Raw genomic sequence first — 21,986 nt, 5'->3', positions numbered from 1 at the left:
GGCAGAGATGTAATGTCCTTTAACAGACTACTTGAGGAAAAAATGTTTTCAGCTGTGCAGGTCTGAAACAGAAGCAGTGAGCTCAAAGCTCCATTTAGTTTGGAAGCTACTTTTCTCCAAGTTTAACTGGTTTATTTTATCAGTTAGACCAGTTAAGTGAGAAGAATAGTTGGCACCTGTCAGGTCATTGTTTTCTGTGGGACTGAGAATGGGATAAACACTGACTATGGAATGTGGGTGGGTGAGTTGCATTTCAGGAAATACTTTTAGCATGCAACAAAGCCAACAGTTCTAGAGTGTTTATAATTTTTGATAACCATTAATGAATTCTAGTTTCTAGGCTTGTCATTTGGCGACTTGACAGAAAAAATTTCTTCCTTGAGACTTCCACTCGGAGATCAGAGATGTCATCTTTGACAATGGAAGCCTTATCTGGCTGATACTGTTTCTCTCCTTTGAGTTTGTATGTGGGAGTTGATGCATAGTGGTTGTTTCATACTAGCCACACGTTTTCCACCAGGCCATATAATATACTGAATGAAATATTTTACATACAGTGATAAGTGTAAGTAGCATCCCTGGACTTCGAGGGCTGTATTGGAAGGGTCATTGTAAAAAGTTTTGGTTTTTTGTTTTTTTTGGGTTTTTTTGGTTTTTTTAAGGCTTGAGAAACTGGAGCTGCCACCCACAACTTCTTTTGGTTCTTAAACTGAAACCTCCAAAGCCTTAAGGGCTGAAGGGATAATTCTTATCTCATGCATAATGTAGGCAATAACATTTTGCGTATTATTGTGGCACACATAGTAACTTGCAGTCAAACTGGCTCATCATCGTAGTTTAAAATCTACCTATTCTTGATCTGAAAGGTCCAAAGCACCTCTTGGTAAAGTGAAATGTCATCCGCTTTTAAATTTTAGCAGGTTAGCTTTGAACTGGAGGCTGGACTAGATAGATGTCCTGCAGAGGGCTCTTCCAATCCAAGCTACTGTGAGACTGTAAATTAAATACTCTGCCAGTGGTTTACTATGAGACCACCACGTGCAATTTGAAAATACAGTCCTTCTGTTCCTTTTACTGACTTCTTCATTTCAGAGTAGGATATATATGATATTAGCTAATGAAGAATACTTCTACAATAATCAGAAATATGCTATGTTCTTAATTTTGTCAGCTGTATTAGCTTTGTGGTATTTTGCATCACATATGTTTATGCATCTGGCTCCTGTCATTGGTGGTAATCAAACAATATACATCTATCCTTAAAACAGGGAGTTGAGAAGAAGGTGTTACATGTATTTACTAGTGATCAGGGCAGGGAACTTGGTGGATGGTGTTACGTTTTTGGGGCTACCAAATCTTAAAATTATTATTTAGCTCCCTTTAAGTTTTCAGCTTACAAGCAGTAGGGAAAACAGCTAGACAGAGACTTATAAAATCTCTACTGGCTCAGAATGGTTTCAATAAGACATCATTTGCTGGTAGAGCAGTATGTTCAGATCTGAGTTAGGGGCCTTCTAACCCCTGTGTTAGCTACTGCTTTTGAATGGCTTCAACATGAAAATGGAAGCAGGCCATTCTTCTTATTTACTTGTAATACAGTTTACAGTGCTTGTGTTTATAGTTTAAAATGATTTGCCAGGTTGAGTGTAGCATATGAAGGGCCCATGCCTATTCTGAAAGCCTACCTGCTGCAAGGAGAAAGAGCTGGGGGAAAGGTGGTTGGATGGGGCTGGACAGGCTGGGCGTAGATGCAGGTTAGGTAGAGTGAGCGAGGCTTGTGCAGTGGGGAGGCTTTTCCTTTGCCATGCAGCATGTGGAGCACACTGCAGTGGTTGGGGGAGCTGGGAAGGAGGAATGCAGCTGTTGTTCTCTTGGCCTCTCTTTATTTAAAAAAAAAAATCCTTATCTGTTACCAGAAAATTCCAGTTTTATCTTAAATTGAGGGAAAACTGTCCTTTAACACTGGGAGAAAAGAGAGATGTGGTAAAGGTGGCTCTCCTGCCTGGCATGAGCAGTAATACCAAGAGATACCACAGGAGGCAAGGCTCAGCGCTGGGTTTCTGGAGTGTGCTGCTCGGGGCTCTCGCTGGCTCTCACTGCTGGTGCCCCTGCCAAGCCCTTTGGCAGTCCCTGTGAGGCCTGTCACCCAGCTGGAGTCTTGTGGAAAGAAGATGACTTAAACAGGTACTGTTGGAAGAACCGTGTGGCAGCAGAAATATTACTTCTGGCACAAGTACTGCTTCTAGTCGGTGGTGTGGTGGGGAAATAAACCTGTGAATAAAATGCGAATTTTTCTTGCACTGCATGTATTTTAACTGGAGGAAGGAGAGCTCATAGCAACATCTAGCCACATGAGGGTGCTCTTGGGTTTCCAAATCTTGCCTGCTAAGCCCCTCAACTGGAATCTGGGAGAGGCCTCTGATCTTGCTTTTAGGGCTGTGGTGGTAACTGTAGAAATAGTGAATAAACAGAGATTTTGGAAAAAAAATCTTTTCCTTCGTGGTGGGAGCCAGAATAATTAGTTGCTTTAATAACATCAGCAATGAAACATCTAAATGTTCAAATACAATTGATTTGTCTGCCCATCCTGCAGATCAGGGAACATGTATGCAGCAAAGCTGCTGCTTCAGTTTGGTAGATGTGAGAAGCTTTTGCAGTTGCCCACTGCTTGAGCGTGCCACATGCCGTTATATATGTGTCATGTCTATTTATTCTTTAAATAACGTCACAGAATAATTTGGCTTGGAAGGGACCGCTGAGGTTATTTGGTCCATTTCCCTGCTTGCAGCAGGTCCAATTAGATGAGGTTGCTCAGGGCCACGACCAGGTGAGTTGTGAGCATCTCCAAAGACGGAGATTCCACAGCCTCTCTGGCACCTGTGCCAGTGTCTGACCGTCATCATGGTGGTAAAGTTTTCCTTCCATCTGATTGGAATTTCCCTTGTCATAACTCATGTCTGTTTTCTCCTGTCCTGTCACCATGTGTGTTTAAGAAGACCCTGCCTCCATCTTCTCTACACTCTCCCCTTAGATAACTGTAGGCAGCAAGAAGCCTTTGCTTCTTAAAGCTGAACAAACATGTACACCATGTACCTCAGCCCTTTAATCATCTTGGTGGCCCACCCCTGGGCTCACTGCAGTGGGTTAATGTCTTTCCTGTACTTGGGAGCCAAAACTGAACACAGTAGTCCAGGTTCAGTCTTGTGGGCATTGAATAGAAGCCCTGAGTCATAGTGAACCTCTCCCTATCATTGCAGCCTTTCAGAGATGGTAGAACAGCCTTGCAGTGATATCAGCCTGCACCCTCAAAGCCCTCAGATGCTTCCCATTTGTGTCCCATGACTTGCATAAATCCATCAATTTAGGTGCTCCCAAACCCCATACGTTCCTGTTCTATGGGTATCGCTTCACTCCCTCAGCTTTGCTAGTAGGGCTCAGGAACTGTAGGGGGCAGACCTTACCAGTGAAAGCACGTTAAAGCATTATTAATGTGAGAAGGCAATAGGTAACTTTAAAGCCATGGTGAGAATTAGTTGTCTAGCTTTCACTGCAATATCCTGCTTTGCTGCTTGTCTGATGTCTTTCTTTAAGCAAAACAGGTGAGAAAAGAAACGATTTTCTAGATGATGACCAAGTTGCCAGTTCACTGCAAAAAGGTGTAAGTAATGAAACATTTAAAGTGTAACTCAGCCCCCCACAGACTTCAGAATAAACTCTCAAGCTGAGGTGGTTTTAGTTGTTAGTACAGATGCATTGACAGCTCACTTTTTTTCTAAGTGGTTTGTAACATTGGATGACATGGTGTGTGCTTAAAGAAGTGCTGTTGCCCAGCACTGCCTGCTCAGTTATAATGGATTGTCTAGACAGCTTGCTAGGGAAAAAAAATTCTGTCTGCAGCACAATTTTGGGATCTTGTTACAGATCCTGGCACATCCACATTTTATAGGTTTCATGTATTTTTTTGAAGACTGTTATCTTTGCATTTATGTAAGTGGTGTAGATTCAACAGTTCAACACATGAACACACCATCAGAGTCAACATATCAAGAGTTATGTCCTGGACAAGATGGTGGCATAGCTTGCACTCAGTTTCTGCTGCTGACTCTTGTACATGGACTCCATATTAAAGACAGACATGTTGTCACTCTGGAAAGCTGCTTGTTTTGTATGTTGAGGCCCTGCAGGCATAATTTGCTCAGGACTTCGGCTTTTGTTTACAGTTTGTCTTAGTCTGTTGGAAATGAGCCTACTGAGATAACCATACCCACTGCAGTGTATGGAGTGGGAGGAATGGACAATGAGGTGACCCAAAGTCTAATACTTAGAAGTGCTGAGCTGGGTGGCAGCCCTCACTTGGTCCCAGTTAAAATGGTGTTACAAGAGACTGGTGTGACAGTAGGATGTCTGAGCTGACATAATATGCTCTATGAACTATACGTGGAGGTGATGCTCAAGGTACAACTGGATTGTTCCTCTCAGCCTGATTTATTTTTTCACTACATTTTATGTCCTATATGTTTTATTAGCCTTCTTTTATTTAAAGCGCACTGGGAATATGAAGTTACTAGTTTGTACAAAGCTAGAAATAGGCAATATATTTAATAAGGCTATGTTTCTGAAGCTCCTATTTATAAATAATGACATGTTAACAAGACATTTCCTTATGCTGGATATTGAAAGGCACTTACCACTGTCATTTTCATTGCTGTATCAAGGGAAAACAAAATAAAACCTTTTCTATTTAGACGCAAATGTCATGCGTAATGCACTACACTGACCATCCTTGACTGAAAACAATTAGGGATAGCTTTATTTTACTTAGATTCCCACCTTCCCTCACTCCACACTCCCACTTTGCAAGCAGTGATGCACCAAAGATACTTTTATTGGAAAAGGGTTTTCAAGCCCTAGCTGAACACAAGTGAGAAAGAGGAAAGATCTTCGCAACACTCCAGTTAGCCAGCCTCCCTGGGCTGTTCGCTTTTGGGAGACAACACAGGAAATTCCATTTTATATCACAGCTCTGAAACAGGAAAACTAAGCAGTGGAACCTAAGTGCTCCATATCTATATACCATGAATTAGGGCAGGGGGCTTAGGTGCTCCTGCTTTCCTCTGTGTTCTTGATCCCGTGTTGCCATCACATAAAGGATGCATGCAATCGGCTCTGTTTTGCCCTCACCCCCCATTTAGTTTGTGTCTGCCCCTGAATGCTTTTAGCCTTGTAAACAGTCTGGCTGTAAGCCAGTATCATGGCACTTACATGGGATATGAGAGACTGAGGTGGAGGTTCCTGCTTGCACAGATAACTTGGAGTGTATCAGTCTAAGCAGAGCAGCTCTGATGGCCCCCTAATGCCAGGCTGCAGGCGGGAGAGAGGGGCCCCAGGAGGGGCCTGAAGCAAGCACGCTAGCCCCTAGGCTATTTAGGTACTCAGGTTCCCCATCTTTGAACACGCCTGTCTGAAAGAGTGATTTTCTTCCTGACTTGAAATGGAGAAACATCTGAAATATCAGTGTTTCCCATAAAAGAAAAAGGCCTCCTGTCTGGTTCTACCCTTGACTCCTTGGGTTGTCTACAGAAGCTGAAGGCAGGCCAGTTTCTTGCCATTGATTGCAAAGAGCCTGAATCACTAGCTCAGGCTAGTGTATTGGAGACCTCTCAGGTCTGGTGAGATGAATGCTGCCCTCTGTGGTGTTGAGATAAGCACTGCATCATGGAAAACTTCCCTCTGCCTTACTTTTACTTCCTCATTTTCTTTTGTGACAAGAAGTTCATAGTTTTATTTATGTTTATTTTTTTGAATCATTTTTTATGAACCTGCAGGCCCAAGGTATGCTGAAAAACAAAAGCCAAACCAAACACCCCTCTGGTGTGAATGACAGATTGTCACTTCTGATGTTTGGCAGTTAACAGGTGCCCAAAGACAGGCTTACAAATGCTGAAGAGAATAAATTTGTTTATGAATTAATTGTAAGTTCTGTTCCTGTGTGTTGGGGAGATGGGCATTGTTATGGAAAATGGCATAGACGTTAGCATTTAGTGCGGAGGCTCTTTGATGGGAATGCTGCAGTAGCACAGCCTTGGCCTATGTATAGAAGTTAATAACTAAACATTCCTGCTCTATTGTACTTTTGACAATGTAAGAATTTTTTTCTTCTGAACTTTGTGTTTTAAGTATCTTTCGTGTGCCCATACTCTATCTCAACTTCACTGAGATGTGATAGTCAACTTCTGAAGATAGGCAGTACATAATTTTCTTCCCCCCCACCCCATCCCCGGCTTGATACTTTTTACTATTGCTGCACCCTAAATAGATTATTTCAGAAGAGGTTATTATATTAGATATTGGGACAAATTATTTAGACATTTAGTGGTGTGACAGTGCAAAGTGTTCAGCAGCGCTGGCTTACAGCCACTTTCCACATCGCAGCCTGGACTGCTGGAGGGTTGTACAGTACATTGTGTCAAGGGAGAGACAGGATTAAGGTGGAAGGATTTTTTGCAAGCCATATCAGTTCCTGAATTCACTTCAGAGTTTTGTCCCACCAACAGTTGTTTCTGTTTTAAGGCCCAAGCCATCTCCCTTTGACTTCCAAAGACTCTAGTTCATTGAAGCTGTGATGAAGTAGTCTTATAAAAGATTTTTTTCCTTTTTCTCTGTGAGGGTGGTTGAGTTTGGAGCTGCCTTTGCAAGTCATGATTTAAATCACCAAGCAAGAAATATGGAAATAAAATAAATTATTTTGTATCTTTCATTTGCTTTAGTAAAGAATGCTTGGTTCATATGGTGATGTGTGTAGCAATACTGTTGTTATGCTGAAGTAGGTTTTGTTGCTGATGAAGGAAATGTAATACCTATACATTTTAGTACTGATACAGCATAATATGTGATCCATTCAAATTACATTTTAAAAATACATCAAATGGTCATGTATTAGATTACTTTTACTTGTAAGTTAGATCAAGCTGCTTTTGATTGAAAATCGATTTCAAATAGAAATGTGGAATAACTTATTTAAATTAAAAAAAAAAGTAAATAAACTGCAGTGTTTGTACTGAATGTCCATGTTGCAGAAACATGCTTTATAAACAAACCAAATAAAACAGGTATTATTTTTAGATAGATTTTTAGTAAAATTAATTCACTCATTTTTTTTCCCTGGTCATCTCATACTTTTATACTCTCAGTCATTGTTCAAAGACATAGAACAAAGCAGGTGTTACTCAGCTCCCAGTCAGTTTCTTATTGTTTGAATAAATGAGATATTTTTATTAAGCTAAACTGAAAAAGTAAAAAAAGTTCTTGCAGAAGCAGACGAAGGTTTCCAAGCTCTAGTTCCTGTGCATCAGCTGGTAATCCTTTAGATCTAGTATTTGACTTGTTAAAGCTATGCAGTAGATGCTCAGTGATTTAAATTATGTTAATAGATTGGCAAACATAAGCCTCATTAGAAGTGTACATAATCATATTTTTAAATTTAAATTTGTTTTATTTTTCAGAGTAAATGCTTTTAACTTCAAAATTTTATCTTGTTACTAAAACAATTATATAGCGTCTCTGTCTACGTGAGAAGATGATGTAATACTGAGTGAGGTTGGGGAAGAAAGGATGTAACTTAGGTGTTCATGAGAAGGTGCTTCCTGTATCCTCTTGAATCAACAGCAGAAAAGGTATAATTTTCAGTGAATCATGAATTTATGGTGAGAGTCAGGGTGTACGCAGTCTCCCTCCAGACACTCAGATTGCTAGTAATGAGCATGTTTCCCTCCATGTGGAGGGAACTGTACTACCAGTATTCCTGAAGTTATGAACGTCTCCTTTCATACGCGTTTATTATGTGCCCTACTTTCTCTTTGCTCTGCTCTGTGATCAGTATGCATTACATCTACTGCATCAGAATCCTATGTTCCCTCCCATGGGTAGGGGAAAAAATCCAAACCTCAGAATTCAGTTCTGGCAGATTTATTTTTACTTGCATTGTACACTTAAAAAAACGGGTCTTGTTCATCCTGGATGATTCCATGGAGACATAGAAACTAGTGAAAGGAAGATGGATCCTTGAGTATTTCAGGGAAACAATTTTTATTTTTAATAGCTGCTTAAAGCGGTCTTTTTTACTGTTACTCATTGCAACTCAAAAGCCTGATGAGAACTTGGGAGATGCAACATTTTAAATATTCAAAACATTGCTGTTTCTTCACTTAAGGTATATGAGTTTCAAGATGTTTTTCCCATCAAAATCAGGACCAATACTGCTGTTTCTAAAACACATAGACTACCTTGGTTTTTATACACACTTCAGTAGCCCTTGCAAGCTTTTTTTGTGTATGCACGTGTGCATAGTTAATCTTTGAAATCTGAAGTCTGTCTTTATAACAAAAATTTGCCATCCCTTCTTTACTTAATTGACTTTTTCATAAGTTGCCTTGTAAATGTCACAAACTCTGCAGTTGTTGCTAGGTACGGTTTTTTCCCCCTTTCCTTATGTCCAGTTTGTATAGCCTTTGAAAAGAAATGGTTGCTGGTCTTGAAATTCTCTGCTTCCTCTCGTCCCCATTTTTTGTCCATTTATACAAACCACCAAAAACTTGGAACTACTCCTTGTTTACGTTAAGGTTTTACACTGCTGCCCTTTCTTGTCTTTGCATCCTTTGGCATGTAAAAATCAGGAGCAGTTATTTCAGAAAATTTGTTTTGGTTTAAATTTTTTATTGTGTCTTCAGAGACACTATTTACTACCTTGTGCCTTTCTTCTCTTCACCCCCTGTTGGAGTAGGTTGTAGTAGAAGAACAAGTAACTCTGTGCTCAGGGAATAGAGCAAACTTAATACTGAAATAGCTTAGAATAGTCCTGTCCACAAGTTCCTCATTAAATTTCTATGTGCAGTAGATGTCAAAGAACTGCTCAGTCTTTGAAGAAATCTACTATTTCTCCACAGAAGAATGCAGAAATTTAATGAGGAATTTGTGGATAGGAGTATTGTTTATTGTTTATGGTTCACCTGTCATCATTCTCCATGTGTCCTGCACCCCTGAGTACAGGATGTGTAAGGGACACAGCAATGGAGGGCAAATCCCTGTATCACTTGGCCATGAAAAAAAGGCCTGTACCCTGTGGGGGCAAAATCATCTCACTGGTGAACACTGCTAGTGCATTCACTGTCTTCTGCCTGTTTTGGTGTGGAGTTTGTTGTGCTTTTTAAAACTAATTACATTTATAAAGGGGCATAACAGCCAAAGTCTTTTGCCTCCAGGAGCGGCTGGATGCCAGGATGTTTGGCAGCAATGCCAGCCTAAAATATTCCCGATCCTCTTTTTTCTTTTTTCTCCCCACTCATTCTTGTCCCCTCAGTTGTACTGACAGAATGGTTTGTGGGATTGTGTTTTGAACCAAATAAGGGAACAGATCTTTCTTAAAATGCAGGCTTGTTCTTTTTTTTGTGTGTAAAATCTTAAAAAAGTAAAAAGCCACATTTTGTGGCTTCAATGAGAAACACTTCAGGGAGCTGAACAGCTGTCCTGCTGTAGCTTGAAGGGGATGAGAGGAGCTTAAACTTCTGTTGGGAAATGTGAACAATTTGTGAATGCACACCTGTGTCACCACCAAACTCTTCATGATGGAGCAACTTACTTAAATCTACTACCACTACCTTTCTTTGCAGATCTTGAAGGTACGTTGACTATGGAGCGTTAGTCAACTGCAGACACAAGGTGTTCAGGAACTCTGTGGTTTTCAGAAGTGCATCTTGCATAACAACCACTGTTCATGTCAAAGCAGGGATTTTATCTGTGGTCAAACTAAACAGCTGGGAAGTTGAAGGGGAAGTTCTGTTTCAGGGTCGCTCTGTCTTGCTTGGCTCCTCCGGTTACAAGTGCTGTGATCAGTAAGGCAGTCTGCAAGCACTCAAGTGAAACTCTGTACTGGTCTTCCTCCCTACAGATTCTTAGGGCTACTGCATTGAAGTCAGTTGTGTGGAAATTCCTTCTGTTTGGTCACTGTACACAGTAATTTAGATCTGCGCAGAGTTGTTGTTGTAAACAGAGTGATTTTTGGTTTAAAGGTTTCGAGAGAACACTGCAGGCATATTAGTTCTGGAAAACCTTCTGCTACCCGAAGTCCTTTTTTGCCCTTTTCCCTAGAAGACCATATGGAGATTGAAATTATTCCCAGCTTCATCTACCTACATTTCTTTCTTTTAAGAAAAGTGATCAAATTTCCATAGCTTTACAAATGTCAGTATGCTTAAATGATGTTTATGGTAGCAAATGAGAAATTTTAAGTTGAGATTTTTCTGCTACTACTGGCCAGAAATTTGTGAATTTATTGTTGAAGATAAGGGTTGTCACTGGTAAATGGTCACATGTTCACAGACACATAAATTATTTCAATTGATTTGTTTGTTGAAAATTTTTCATCTGGAAAGGGCAGAATTTATGGTGAGAGGAGACACTTCCTGACCTGACAGGACAGTAGCCTTATGACTGGGTGCTCCATTAGGACACAGAAAAACCTAGGTGAAAGGTCCTTAATTCAAATTGGAGATGTTAAAAATTTGAACCTGTTTCCCAAATCCCGTCTGTATGTTTGCCTCTCTCTTAATCGTTTCCCAGATTTTCCAAAGTCTTGCTTTTGTTCCAGCATAGAACAAAAAAAAAAAATCCAGAAATACCAATTTCTATTTTTTTTTTTCAAAATGGGATTTTTGTTCACCAGCCTACCCTATTATTCTTAACTACAATAGGTATTTGAAAGGAAGCCCTATGAAATGGAGTAGATTGTGCAGTCTTTTTGAGATATTAGCATCTTTGTAATGCAGCTCAGATAATTAAAGAAAACATGTCTGACATTTTCATGTGTGTAGCAGGGTCTGGGCAGAGGAGAGAGGCAAGTGAAAAAAAGCAGAAAGCTTCCTACAATTTCCTACATGCTTGTGATGAGTTTGAAGCGTTAAACTGTCGATTCTAAAATGGGTCATTCTGAGGTTAACTGAGGCAATTGCCAAGAGATGTTTAGCAGGCCACATGACATTATTTTAGCAAAGGAGGCAGCTGTACAAAGCATTCTTCTGTTTGTATGCTAAATTAGTAGGGCCATTTTGGGGGCTAGAATTTATCTTGGCTGGTGGTGGGTTACCTAGGAAACAAGGATTAAACGTTCCCCCAAAAAATCCTACACGAGGAGAATAGTTTATATATTTAGGAAGAGTGTGTAGCTTTGTATTGTGTACTTACACAGGCATGTATGTGTGCCTGACCTCAGTATCTGAAAAAAAAAAAATCACATAAATGCTGTCTTTTTGTGGTGTCTTCACAACAGAGTAGATAGAGCCTCAGGTATGTCAAGCTCAGAGAAGGCTGAAAAAGAGAGAAATCATTTATCTGTAGGTAAATTACTGGCTATTCAGCATTTTCCCCAGATAGCTGCAGTTCAAAAGGGGGTATGTGAAGTATTATGTGCCAATTACTTCTAGAGTTTCTGGGAGTAACTTTCTGTGTTATACATGCAACCTGGCATTGTAATCCCTGGCATTGTGGTATCTGAGGCAGCCTGCATCTGGGCTAATGCACAGAATTAGTTTTGGAATATTTAGAACTTTAATTGCAGTCTTTGAATGAGAAGGCATATGATAAATGCATATTGTTTCTGATATTATAGCCAATATCTTCTGAGACACAAACTTCAAATAATAAGTTTCAGTACTATTCAAAATAAAGTGTTTTTATAGAGAATTTATGACTCCCAACTATATGATTTTGGAGCCAAGGCTGCCTGCTCTGCAGTGCTTAACTTACTCCATTTTAGTCTTTTTTCTGGAGGCCTTTGTGTACTACCTGGTATGGTTGTGGATGATAGCTTAGATAAACCATGCTGAGCATAGTGTAAAATATGGTTAAAATTATTGTAGAAATAGTAACCTGGTAATACACATTCTTCTTTCTGTGACATTCACATCATCCCTGCTTAGCTTGCTGTCAGAAAAAGAAGTACCTTTCTATATTTAGCACAGGAAGGCGTATCTAACCAAAAGAAGAGTGAGCTTGGCTCTGATCTGCCACCTCCGTCATTAGTGCTGTTGGGAGCAAAGGCCTTACTTCAGAGCTGTGCTTGCAGGTGAAGGTTTAGGGGATATAGTTCATTAGTTTGACTTATTTGCCAACAGCGTCAAAAATCCCATAGGAAGTGAGCAGAATCAGGAGTGTTTGTAGTGAAAGCAGTGGCTGCCCAGAGTCATCAAAACTCTGCTGTGGCACTCCCTGGACTTCCCATTTCACTCTTGTGCTGCGCCTTGAGAGGAAGATTTCCTTCTGAAGTTTGTGCTCTCTCTCTCACGTGGTTTCTAAAGCTGTTTATGCTGCTTTCACTCCGCCTTTGGAATACATAGCTTATTTTCTGTAGCACTACTTCCTTTGGGCCACAGATACCTCATTCCAATGGCTTTCCTACCCTCATGATCTGCCTAGTTATTAGGCTGTTCTCCATCAGTTGTCGTGTAAGTTGACTACTCTTGCCAGCTATTGAGACAATCTCATGGAGATGGTGACCAAGAACAACAGTCAATACATTGGAATAGAGGGAGGAGAGACTTCTGTACTGAACAGGCAAAAGTAGCAGTAACACAGTAGGTAATTTCAGTATTGATGTTACCAAGGAGGCCAATCTTCACAGCAGAAATACAGTCCTATGACTACATTGTTTTAAATACATCTAGGCTTAAGTTAAGTGCCTTGCTCTAATAGCAATATTGGTATGTATCTGTGGTGGTGGTTTTCGGGTTCTTGTTCTCCTAATCTTACTGGCCTCCTCTAGGAGTACAGGCCTGGTGATTTCTCTCAGCTGGCCTTAGGAAGAAATCAGAGTACAAGATTGCCTTGAAAGGGTCTGCCATCTGGAGAACTCCAAGAAATATCCTTGCTTTGGAAGAGGCTAGTCCAGAGTACACTTCTGCAGGCTTTTTGTCAGGGGGGGAGTGGGGAAGAAGTTTGCTTCTGGCTCACCCAAAATTGCTTACACTCGTTCTGCAGTAATGTGCAGAGATGGCTGGGCTCCGTGTGGATTTCCCAGTTCAATTGGCATTCACCAGCATTCTCTGAGCCCAACAGTTGGAGCCTTGTTCACAGATACCATGCTTGCTAAAACTTCCTCTGTATTATAACAAAAAACCCTTTGTTTTCCCTTGCTTGCTTTTACAATTTTGCTTTCTTTTTAATGCTTATAACGTTAGCAGTTGCACTGTGAGGAAGAGGTATGTATGTGTATGCAAGTATATTTAGGTGTATATATAAACACATACATGAAATAAAATTTTGACAGGGCTGGTAAGAGTGCAGTGCAAGTGATGTAAACAATTCTGTGTCCTTTTGTAAGACAATGGAAAATGTCAAAGATGAGTTAAAGGTTGGCCTAATTTTGTGGGTTTATTTAACTGTATTTTTCTTTAAAATGTTTTTTTCTCTTTAGTATGAGGCTCCCATAAACTAAAGCTGTGTACAAAGCAAATTACACTGCATATAGCACAGCAAAGGCTGTCAGCTGCACCGGAGGTGCCCAGGGTATGAATATTTTGTTTTAGGTTTTCATTCTTATCCTGTGTGTTGTTAGCAGCAGGGGTAAAACTTTCAGACTTAGTGTAACTTTTTAATTGCTGTTCACAAAATGGTCAATATAGCTGTTATTGCTAATTATCTCTCGTCAAGACCACTGCGCTACGTGGTATTCAAAGGTTTCCCTTAAACTAAAGGCTGTAAAATCATGAAAGTAGCAAATTGATGGGAAAGGCAGGGTGTTATGAAATGGAGTGTGGATTGTTTGACTTTTTTATATATACCACTGCATTTGTGTGTGATTTTTTTTTTTTTTAAAGTAGTTGTAACTAACGTGTCTCTTAACCTTGCAATTACTAATTCCCTTTGGTGAGGAGGTAGAGTGGACCTCATAGGACCTGAAGGTGGAGGGCAGAGCAGTTGCTGATGCTTGGAGGTATGTTGTGCTGGGGGACAGTATGGAAGATGAGTGAGAAACCATGAGGGGGAGATGGTGCTGGAAAAATTTCAGCCTGCCTATGTATGATTTTTTTGAGAAGGAGGAAGAAGAGTGGATAATAAACCTGATGATGGGGAAAAAACATGAATGTGATGTGACAAAACAGAGACCCAGCATAAGAGATTGTAGAAGCTGGTGACACCACATACAATGAGGCAAAACCAAGGCAAACTAGAGGAGATGACTGAAAATGGATTTCATGAAATGACAGTAATTTGTTTAGTATAGGCTGGGGTGATATTTTCAGAAGGTTCAAGACCCTCTGGAATACTGTGCTCCCATCTTAGATGTGCTAGAGAGGAAGAAGTGACAGTGTTTGGGTACTACCCAGTATGAAAGCCAGATGACAACAGCCTGTAGACAAGAATGTTGTAAAGGCACATGGAGAGATGCTCAGGTACTGTGGTGACAGGGCTGTGCAGATACTAAAAAGTACACAGAGATGCAGAAATTCCTAGGTCACAGGCCTGAGGGAATGGAGATGGAGAATGGTGATATTAGCATCATTATAGAGACTATGCAAGATGGTGGATTCCTTAATTTTTTTCTTTTCAAAAGGAGAGCAGTTTGAATCAGAGCCAGAAGTTTTTGGTGCTGAGTTCTCATTTCTTCTCTTTTGTACCATGAGTGAAACATAACAAGTCCCTTTTCAGTCCCAGTGAGTGTAAAGGAAATGCTGACTTCAGACAGCATTTTGCAGGTTTCTATCACTTCTTAAAAAAAGGAAGAAAGAAAATCTAAATGTATCAGTTCTCACTGTCTCTAATGCTGCTTCCTTCCTTCTTTCTGGAAGGAAAGAAGAAAGTGCCTAGCTGGATATGTAGAGAAGAAGTAGTGATGGATTGCCTGATAACAGTCATGCAGAGCTTTCCTGCTCTTGTCACCCCAGTTATTTCCTGGGTGCCTTGTGGGGTACGCAGGAATTTCACAACAGAGGATCAGAGAAACCTGCTGGCTGGGAGCTGCTCAGAATGGGCAAGGTGGGGTGTGCTAGCCAGTGTGCTTCTCTGTAATCCTGCTGCTGTCTTGAGATGAGGCATCTGAAATCAGGATTGCCAGGAAGACAGATAACGCCCGAGGCAAATGCCTGAGGATTTGCCGCAGCTGGAGGACTGCAAGTGTAAAAGTCTCCTTTTCAGAATCCACTGTCCAGGCCCCACCTCCTGCGGCAGATGCCTCCCAAGTCCTCTTCAGAGGATGTGGCAAAATTTATTTAAGATGCTACTGCTGAGTGCAGTGCATGTGTGTAGCTTAGAGTGCTCACTCAAAGTGTGAGAGGTCTGAATTTATTTCTCTTGTCAGCCAGGGGATACAAGTCTCTGTCTTCCCACTGTCCAAAGAATTGCCCTTGTTGGCCTGGCTGGGATGAGGAAGGGCATTGTATTTGCCTGCTGCTCAGAGCTGAACTCCTTCTACAGCACAGACCACAAGCTTCTTGAGACATGCAAAAGAGCAAGTGGAGGGAGCCTGCAGCACCATAGCCCAGTGGTTAAGAACCACAGGCAGGGCAGAGAGTTGTACGTTCCAGCTCCTGGTCCTCGAACTGCGTGTACATTTTACAGTAAACATACCATGGATAATAACCTGAAATACTTCCCAGCCATGACTGCATTTTGTAACTGTTCCAGGTTGGCTGAATTACCATTATCAGGCTCTTTCACAGCATCTAAGCCCTCAGGTTTTGGATTCTCCTGTTGTTAGGGGAGGCATTGGACATCAGAGTGCTTGAGCTGGACTCCTTTGATCATGTGCAGAAGTAGGCTGTGACAGAAACAAGACAGGTCAGGTGGATAGGCACTGTAGTCCAGATTTAGATGATGGAAATTTGAACAGCATTCTCCTAAAGCACAAGACTTAGTTATAACCTGGGGAGAGGAATATTAACTACCCAGGCATCTGTTTAGAAAGGCACTTGGGAGAAGAGACTGTCCAACATGCTCTTGGAATGAGTGAGTGAGTAGTGTTGTTCATTTGGTTTGATTATGGGAGGCAGTTTGGGTGACTGGCTATGCATTGATGGTGTTTATAAGGAGCAGGAGATAGCACAGTAAAATAAAACCAGTAGCCTTCGTAAGAAGGAAAGAGTTCATTTCCTTGGTGAAGCTATACAAAGGGCTCAAATGCAAACTCTCCCACCTCACAAAGACAGGGAATATATATTGCAAGCTCTTCATTAACCTCAAATGCAAGAAGGAACCACACAAAAAGTGGGAACTGGGTCAAATTACTAAAGACAAATGAATGCAGCGGAAGGATGTAGGTACAGAATTGGAAAGGTCAAGGCACAAAATGAGATGTAACTAGAGAAATTGAGAGCTACAGTAAATAATTTTAGTATGTCAAAGTCTTTGCTTCACTTTCCCAAAAGGAACTAACATGGTAGCTGACTTGGTATAAAATGCTTCTTGACTAAAAAAATGTAACTGTTTGAACCTCTGTGTCATCCTTAAGTAAAAGTTGATACTGTGGACTCTTTGTGTCACTTGGCATCTATCCCACACCAGAATCTTGAATTTTCTACTTGCATTTTGGCCTGACTAGTGCTAACCATGGTTATTTGCAATGTTCTCTGCCTGCTTTATGTTTTTTGTATCTGACACGCAACATGCCTCCCAGAGGACGTCTTTTAGTCTCACCTTTCTTCCCTCAAGCCGTGTAGACTTTTCTCCAGTCAGTGCACAAAAAACCTACTGAGCTGCTCCTTCCCCCAGCATCAATAGGATTTTCCAACATAAATCTCTCATCTATCAATGGATTAACATGTTTAAAATGCAACTCACTGAGTGGATTAAAGAGCTCAGGCATGGGTAATAAGACATAGTACCTTTCACTGCAGTAATGCTAGTTCAGCTCAATCCAGGATGTTAGTGACTGGGAGTTACCATTTGAACTGCATCAACTGAGTATGGTTACAAACTCGTGTCATGAATGTCTCTCTGGGCAGGATGGGGAGCTAGTGAATGGAGTGAGTTGTGCAAGCAGTGCTTTCCCACTTCAGGGAATGGAAAGATATGCATCCGGATTTAACTTGGACAGATTTTAAGACATTTGACAGAAATAAATTGTGGTGCAGTGGGATTTCTTGTTTTGTCCTTTTAAAGAAAAGGGGTGATGTTTGCGGGGGGGGCACAAAAATCCCAATATCATCTTTATTAGTCATAATTTTATTCAAATGTGAATAATGTTTGCAATAATATTTGTAACTTTGTTAAGTTCTGCACCTCGGATGACATGGCCCAGGGCACTGGTGTTGTCTGGCTATCTTCTTGGGACAGTTGTGGCTGTATCTGCATCTTCCCTCTGCTGCAGATTGCTCTGTATGGAGGGGGACAGGACTGGTCAGCACACACACGGGGACTTTGTTCTGGTTTTAAAACTCCTTTTTTTTAAAGGGACAGTTCCCTTTTTGTTTTTAAGCATTTAAAAGCCTTTTTTGCATATACCTGTCACAGTACTCAACACAGCCAACTTTTTTTTCTTTGAAAGTATATAGCTCCTATTACAGAGCTAATGTGTTTGGACCCCCTTGAGAAGAGAGCCACTTGGAAGAATGAGTCACAGTTGATTTCCAAATCTTGAAGTGATGGGTATGTGATTTTTTTCCCCTCTGAATTTTTGAAACCATTTGTCAGAGAAGATAAGCTTCAGCCTTGGTTAAAAAGAAGCAATCATGGCAAAACAGTTTAGCAGTTCAAGTCAGAGCCAGAGAAACTACCACCCATATGAAAGGTCAGGCATGCAGTTCTCTACCTTTTTTTTTCAGTTCAGTCATTTTTTTACTTCTTCCTGGAAGTAGTTGGTAATGCAGAGTTTGGTGAAGTGTAGTGTCCTAAAATAGACTTCTGCATTTCAAAAATACATCTGTTCAGTAAAGCAATTAGTGATTATGTATTGGGTTGTTTTTAAGAGAATGCACATTTTTCTGTAAGGCTATTACCAAGGTTATAATTGTTCTTACCTCATTTTGTCTGTCTGTCTTTCAGGAAAACATTACCAAGCAAAATTTATAGCAGAAACTAGAACTTACTCATAACCTAGTATAGTGAAATGGAGACTATATAGCATCATCATAGTTTTGAACAAAAGAGAATCTCAGTCGCTTTCCTGTGCTAGTAATTAACTCTCCTGCTTCAGCTGAAGTCCTCTTTCACACGATGGTTTTCTCATCTGTGTATGTTATTATAATAGAAATAATACTGAAGATTTTCAGACAAAAGATGATGAGTAAATTATCATCATTACCAGATTTCTTGGCTGCCTAATACTAGGTTCAGGGACGTTATTACTTATGTGAATGGAAATGGACTTCAGTGCAGCAGTACTGAAATACGCACATCAACAGCTGGCGTAGCAGGAGGTAATTGAGTGTTTAAGTGTTTGCATGGGTCCATGGATTTTTGTAGCTGGCCTCACAGCAGCTGTGTTAACGTTGACTCTTTTTGTTCCTTGAACTTCTGAAACTTCCACACCCCCATGTAGATTTAGTTCTTTCATTTCTATTATGAAAATGAACTTGGGGAAATAAGGATTTGGTGCACAGGGATGGGTATTTAAAAAAAGGATCCTTGAGCATGTGGAGAATGCAGGAGGAGAAAAGCAGCGTATGCAGGGCAGCCTTGACAGCTGGTGGGAGGGTTTAATGAGTGAGGGGCCAACGGTCCCGCGTGCCCAAGGCAGCACGGCAACCAGATCCAGACTAACACTGTCGAGTCCAGGATTTGTGGTGTAATGACTGTATAGCTATCCTGAGAGCCAAGGGGGTCTCTTCTAGGGCTGGAGTTGTCTCGAAGAGAGTTTTTCATGTGTTCTTGCCTATGGCTGCCACCAGTTGCTAGTTTTCAGGTACTGGTCAGAGGCAGTATCTGTTAAACACTGTATCAAAGTTGAATGACCCTTGCTGGAAAGTAAATGCAAGTTTTCTACACAGCAGGTTTGAATGTGAGAGCACTGAATTAAAATGAAAAACCTTTTTAAGGGTTCAAAGCCAGGCTTTAGGTGTCTGTGAAGAAACTAAAGGCTGTGTGAGAACATCTCAGAATAAAGGTTTAAAGAAATAATCTGGTAAAAGTAGCAGTTACATCTTACTCAAAAGCTATCAGTAGCTCTCCTTTTCCAGAATGGAGATAGCTTTTTTTAAATGGCCTGTAACCTCACCAACTTTATCTTTCTATTCATCCTCTTGTCTTCTGTTGTTCATTATTCTGTCCCCATTGTAAGCACAAATGCTTCTGTCCCAGAGAGCATCTCTTGCTAATGTAACAGTTGCGTAGTGTCAGATTTGTCGTGTTGGGTCAGGTCATTTGCTTGGTATTGCTCATGAAGCTGGTGAAATTAGTGTGAATTTACTCTGTCACGCCTCTTGCTGTTTTATATTGTGCAGATGTAGGTCAGGCAAAGTGAAAAGAATGGGAGTTTTGAGTGTCTCTTAGTCCTTTTACCTTGTCAGAGGTTCTCATTGACTCTGTTCCTCTCCAGAAAATGCAACAGAGATAAATTAAAATGGATGATGTTTTTCCTTCCTTTGTGGTTATGGTTGTCTTGTGCCTTCTTTTTTTCTGCTTCATTCTATTTTGTTCTTCCTTCATCTCCACAAAGGAAAGCCTTCACAAAGCTTCAGAAATGCATGATGCTCGCATGCTGTGTGGGCTGTGCCAGCACTGAGTCTACCTTTTATTTAGTCTTGTGTCCCTGAGTTGTGAGGCTGAGGAGCCACTGCCATAAAATACTGAAGGTCAATGTTACATTGACAGTGGCTTTGCCACAGATTATTTAATTTAGTTCTGGGGGATGGCTGACAATGCTACAGGTTGGGAATGGCTCCTGGCCAGTTTTGCCTTCCTCTTTGTGTGGCAAAGTAAAATGATTCAGCTAGATGCAGTCGGTAGTTGTCTTGAGGCATGGGTTTGCCAGGTATTAAAAAGGGGAGACTAGTTAATAAAGACTAAGGACTAGACTGATAATGATAGGAAAGCGTGAAAACACGCAGAGAGTGAAACTATTGTTTAGCATGTATATGTATCCTTAGGCAGCTAGGTGCCTGAACAGATTTATTCCCATTTCACTGAATTTGTTGTTAGTGTTAGCCAAGGTCAATGTCTTCCTTGCCTGAGTTAACAGTAGGACTTTCTTGTAGCATCCTGTACTTCTGCTGAGGAGGCAGCAACAGAAGCCTTCTGAGGAGGCAGCAACAGAAGCCTTCTGATGATGTGCTGGTGTGTTGCACATATTTGGTCTGTTAGAACGATGGTTGATCATTTTGATAATTAACAGAATCCAGTAGATCTGAGGTAGGTATTTTTAACTTCAAGTGCTTTTAAGAAGGGAAGACATGAACAGCTAATCAACAATTGTTTTAGAGTTCTTATTCAAAATTACGTTGTTATTTTGCTATACAGTCAATGGTAATAGGGTTGTATATTTTATTGTTCATCAGCAAGATAGCTACCCATCTTCTAGCAGTATGCTGTTAATATGCCAAGCAAATGGCACGGTTGGTTTGTTCTTTCTCTCATTCTCTCAAGAGAGGATATTGTGTTTTGTGGTATAGCATTTTGTTCTGATAGATTTAAAAATGGGTGTACACCCTGCACTCATTTGTACTGGCAAAGGCAAGAGCGAAGTGCATTTTGCCCTTGGAGTGAAAAGGGGTGACATTGGTGGGAGGTATTGTTCCAGGGGCAATTCTTGTCACAGTCTTGCACCTGTCTCAGCAAAGCTGTACTGGCTTTACTGGTTACTGGTGTGACCGGTTACATCACTTACCTCTGGCTTGACAGAGCATGGCATGGCATGGCAGCTTACCCTTCACTGCAGGCAGCTGCACCATACGAGGGAACAGAGCTGTGGACTTTAGGTGTCCTTCTAAGCAGCTTGGATTGAGGCAGTTTGAAGGTAGAGATAATGACCTAAGAGAGAGAGCACTTGCATTGATGTGCTTGGGGCATGTACTCAGTATTGTGAAGTTTTTTGTGAAACATTTCCTATGCCAACTCTGCTAGAGTCATATCCAGAGTTCTTCATGTTTGATACCTGAAAGTCAACGCTTTCTCTTTAAAAGTCATCTTCATAAATATTTTGGTAGTTTGCAAGTCTTTGTTTTATTGTTTCTTTATTGAACAACCCCACCAAAAAGTGTTTCCAAATCAAGACTTTATTTTTTATTTTTCTTGTTAGTTTTGAGTTTGGTGGGGTTGGTTTGTTTGTTTGGTTTTGGTTTTATTTTTTTTAATCCTTTCCCTCATTTTCTAACTTCTCCTTCCCCCAAAGACTGACAGTGGGTTCCTCACACTTCCCAGTTCTCAATTCCACCCTGATTAACGTTGAGTCCCACTGGGAAAATGTATTTTATTTTTCTTGCATTCCTATTCTATTGCAGATTTTGACTTGAACTATTTTTGGCATTGGAGCAAGTTTACAGACTACGTGCAGTGTGTCCTGACCTTCACTGGTGTGACCGGTTACATCACTTACCTCTGGCTTGACTCATCTCTCTTTGTGGAAACGCTGGGCTTCCTTGCTGTGTTCACCGAGGCTATGTTAGGCGTTCCCCAGCTCTACCGTAACTACCAGAACAGGTCTACAGAAGGAATGAGGTATGGTGTTTCTTATGTAAAACAAGTAAGTGTGTGCCTGTTGGTAAATCTTTGTGTAGCATGGGAATACTTTTCTAGGCAGGGCAATGTCATCTTTCTAAATTTTACTTGAAAATAGAACAGCTGTCAGAGTAGATTCTCTGTCAGTAGGAGCTGATACAGTACTGCTAAAGGTAGTGGGAGCTTCATTACACCTCTGAGGGCTGACCCATTGTCCAAGTCCAGCTGGACAGTTCTCAGGTGAAACACATTTTAGTAAAATAGACATGTAAAACTACTGCTGTTGCCATTAGCAACATATTGTAGTTCAACTCAAGCTGTGCTACACTGGTAATTAGAAATAGACTAAA

General features: G+C 40.8%; 1 protein-coding gene across 6 annotated transcripts in view; it reads left to right on the top strand.

The window, feature by feature from the left end:
• SLC66A2 (solute carrier family 66 member 2) overlaps nucleotides 1-21,986 on the top strand; it is a 68,931-nt gene that overhangs the window by 19,451 nt on the left and 27,494 nt on the right. For all 6 annotated transcript variants that reach the window (XR_008575641.1, XR_008575640.1, XR_008575642.1 and 3 more), the window contains one exon: nucleotides 21,420-21,636. Coding sequence is in view for 3 of the 6 variants with exons in the window: in XM_054814373.1 (XP_054670348.1) it covers nucleotides 21,420-21,636 (217 nt within the window). In the remaining 3 variants the exon portion in view is untranslated. The remainder of the gene's footprint in view (nucleotides 1-21,419; nucleotides 21,637-21,986) is intronic.

Source organism: Grus americana, chromosome 2 (genome assembly GCF_028858705.1).
Source record: "Grus americana isolate bGruAme1 chromosome 2, bGruAme1.mat, whole genome shotgun sequence".
NCBI lineage: Eukaryota > Metazoa > Chordata > Aves > Gruiformes > Gruidae > Grus > Grus americana.
Note: the sequence above shows the minus strand (reverse complement) of the source record. Positions and strands in the feature narration are given on the sequence as shown.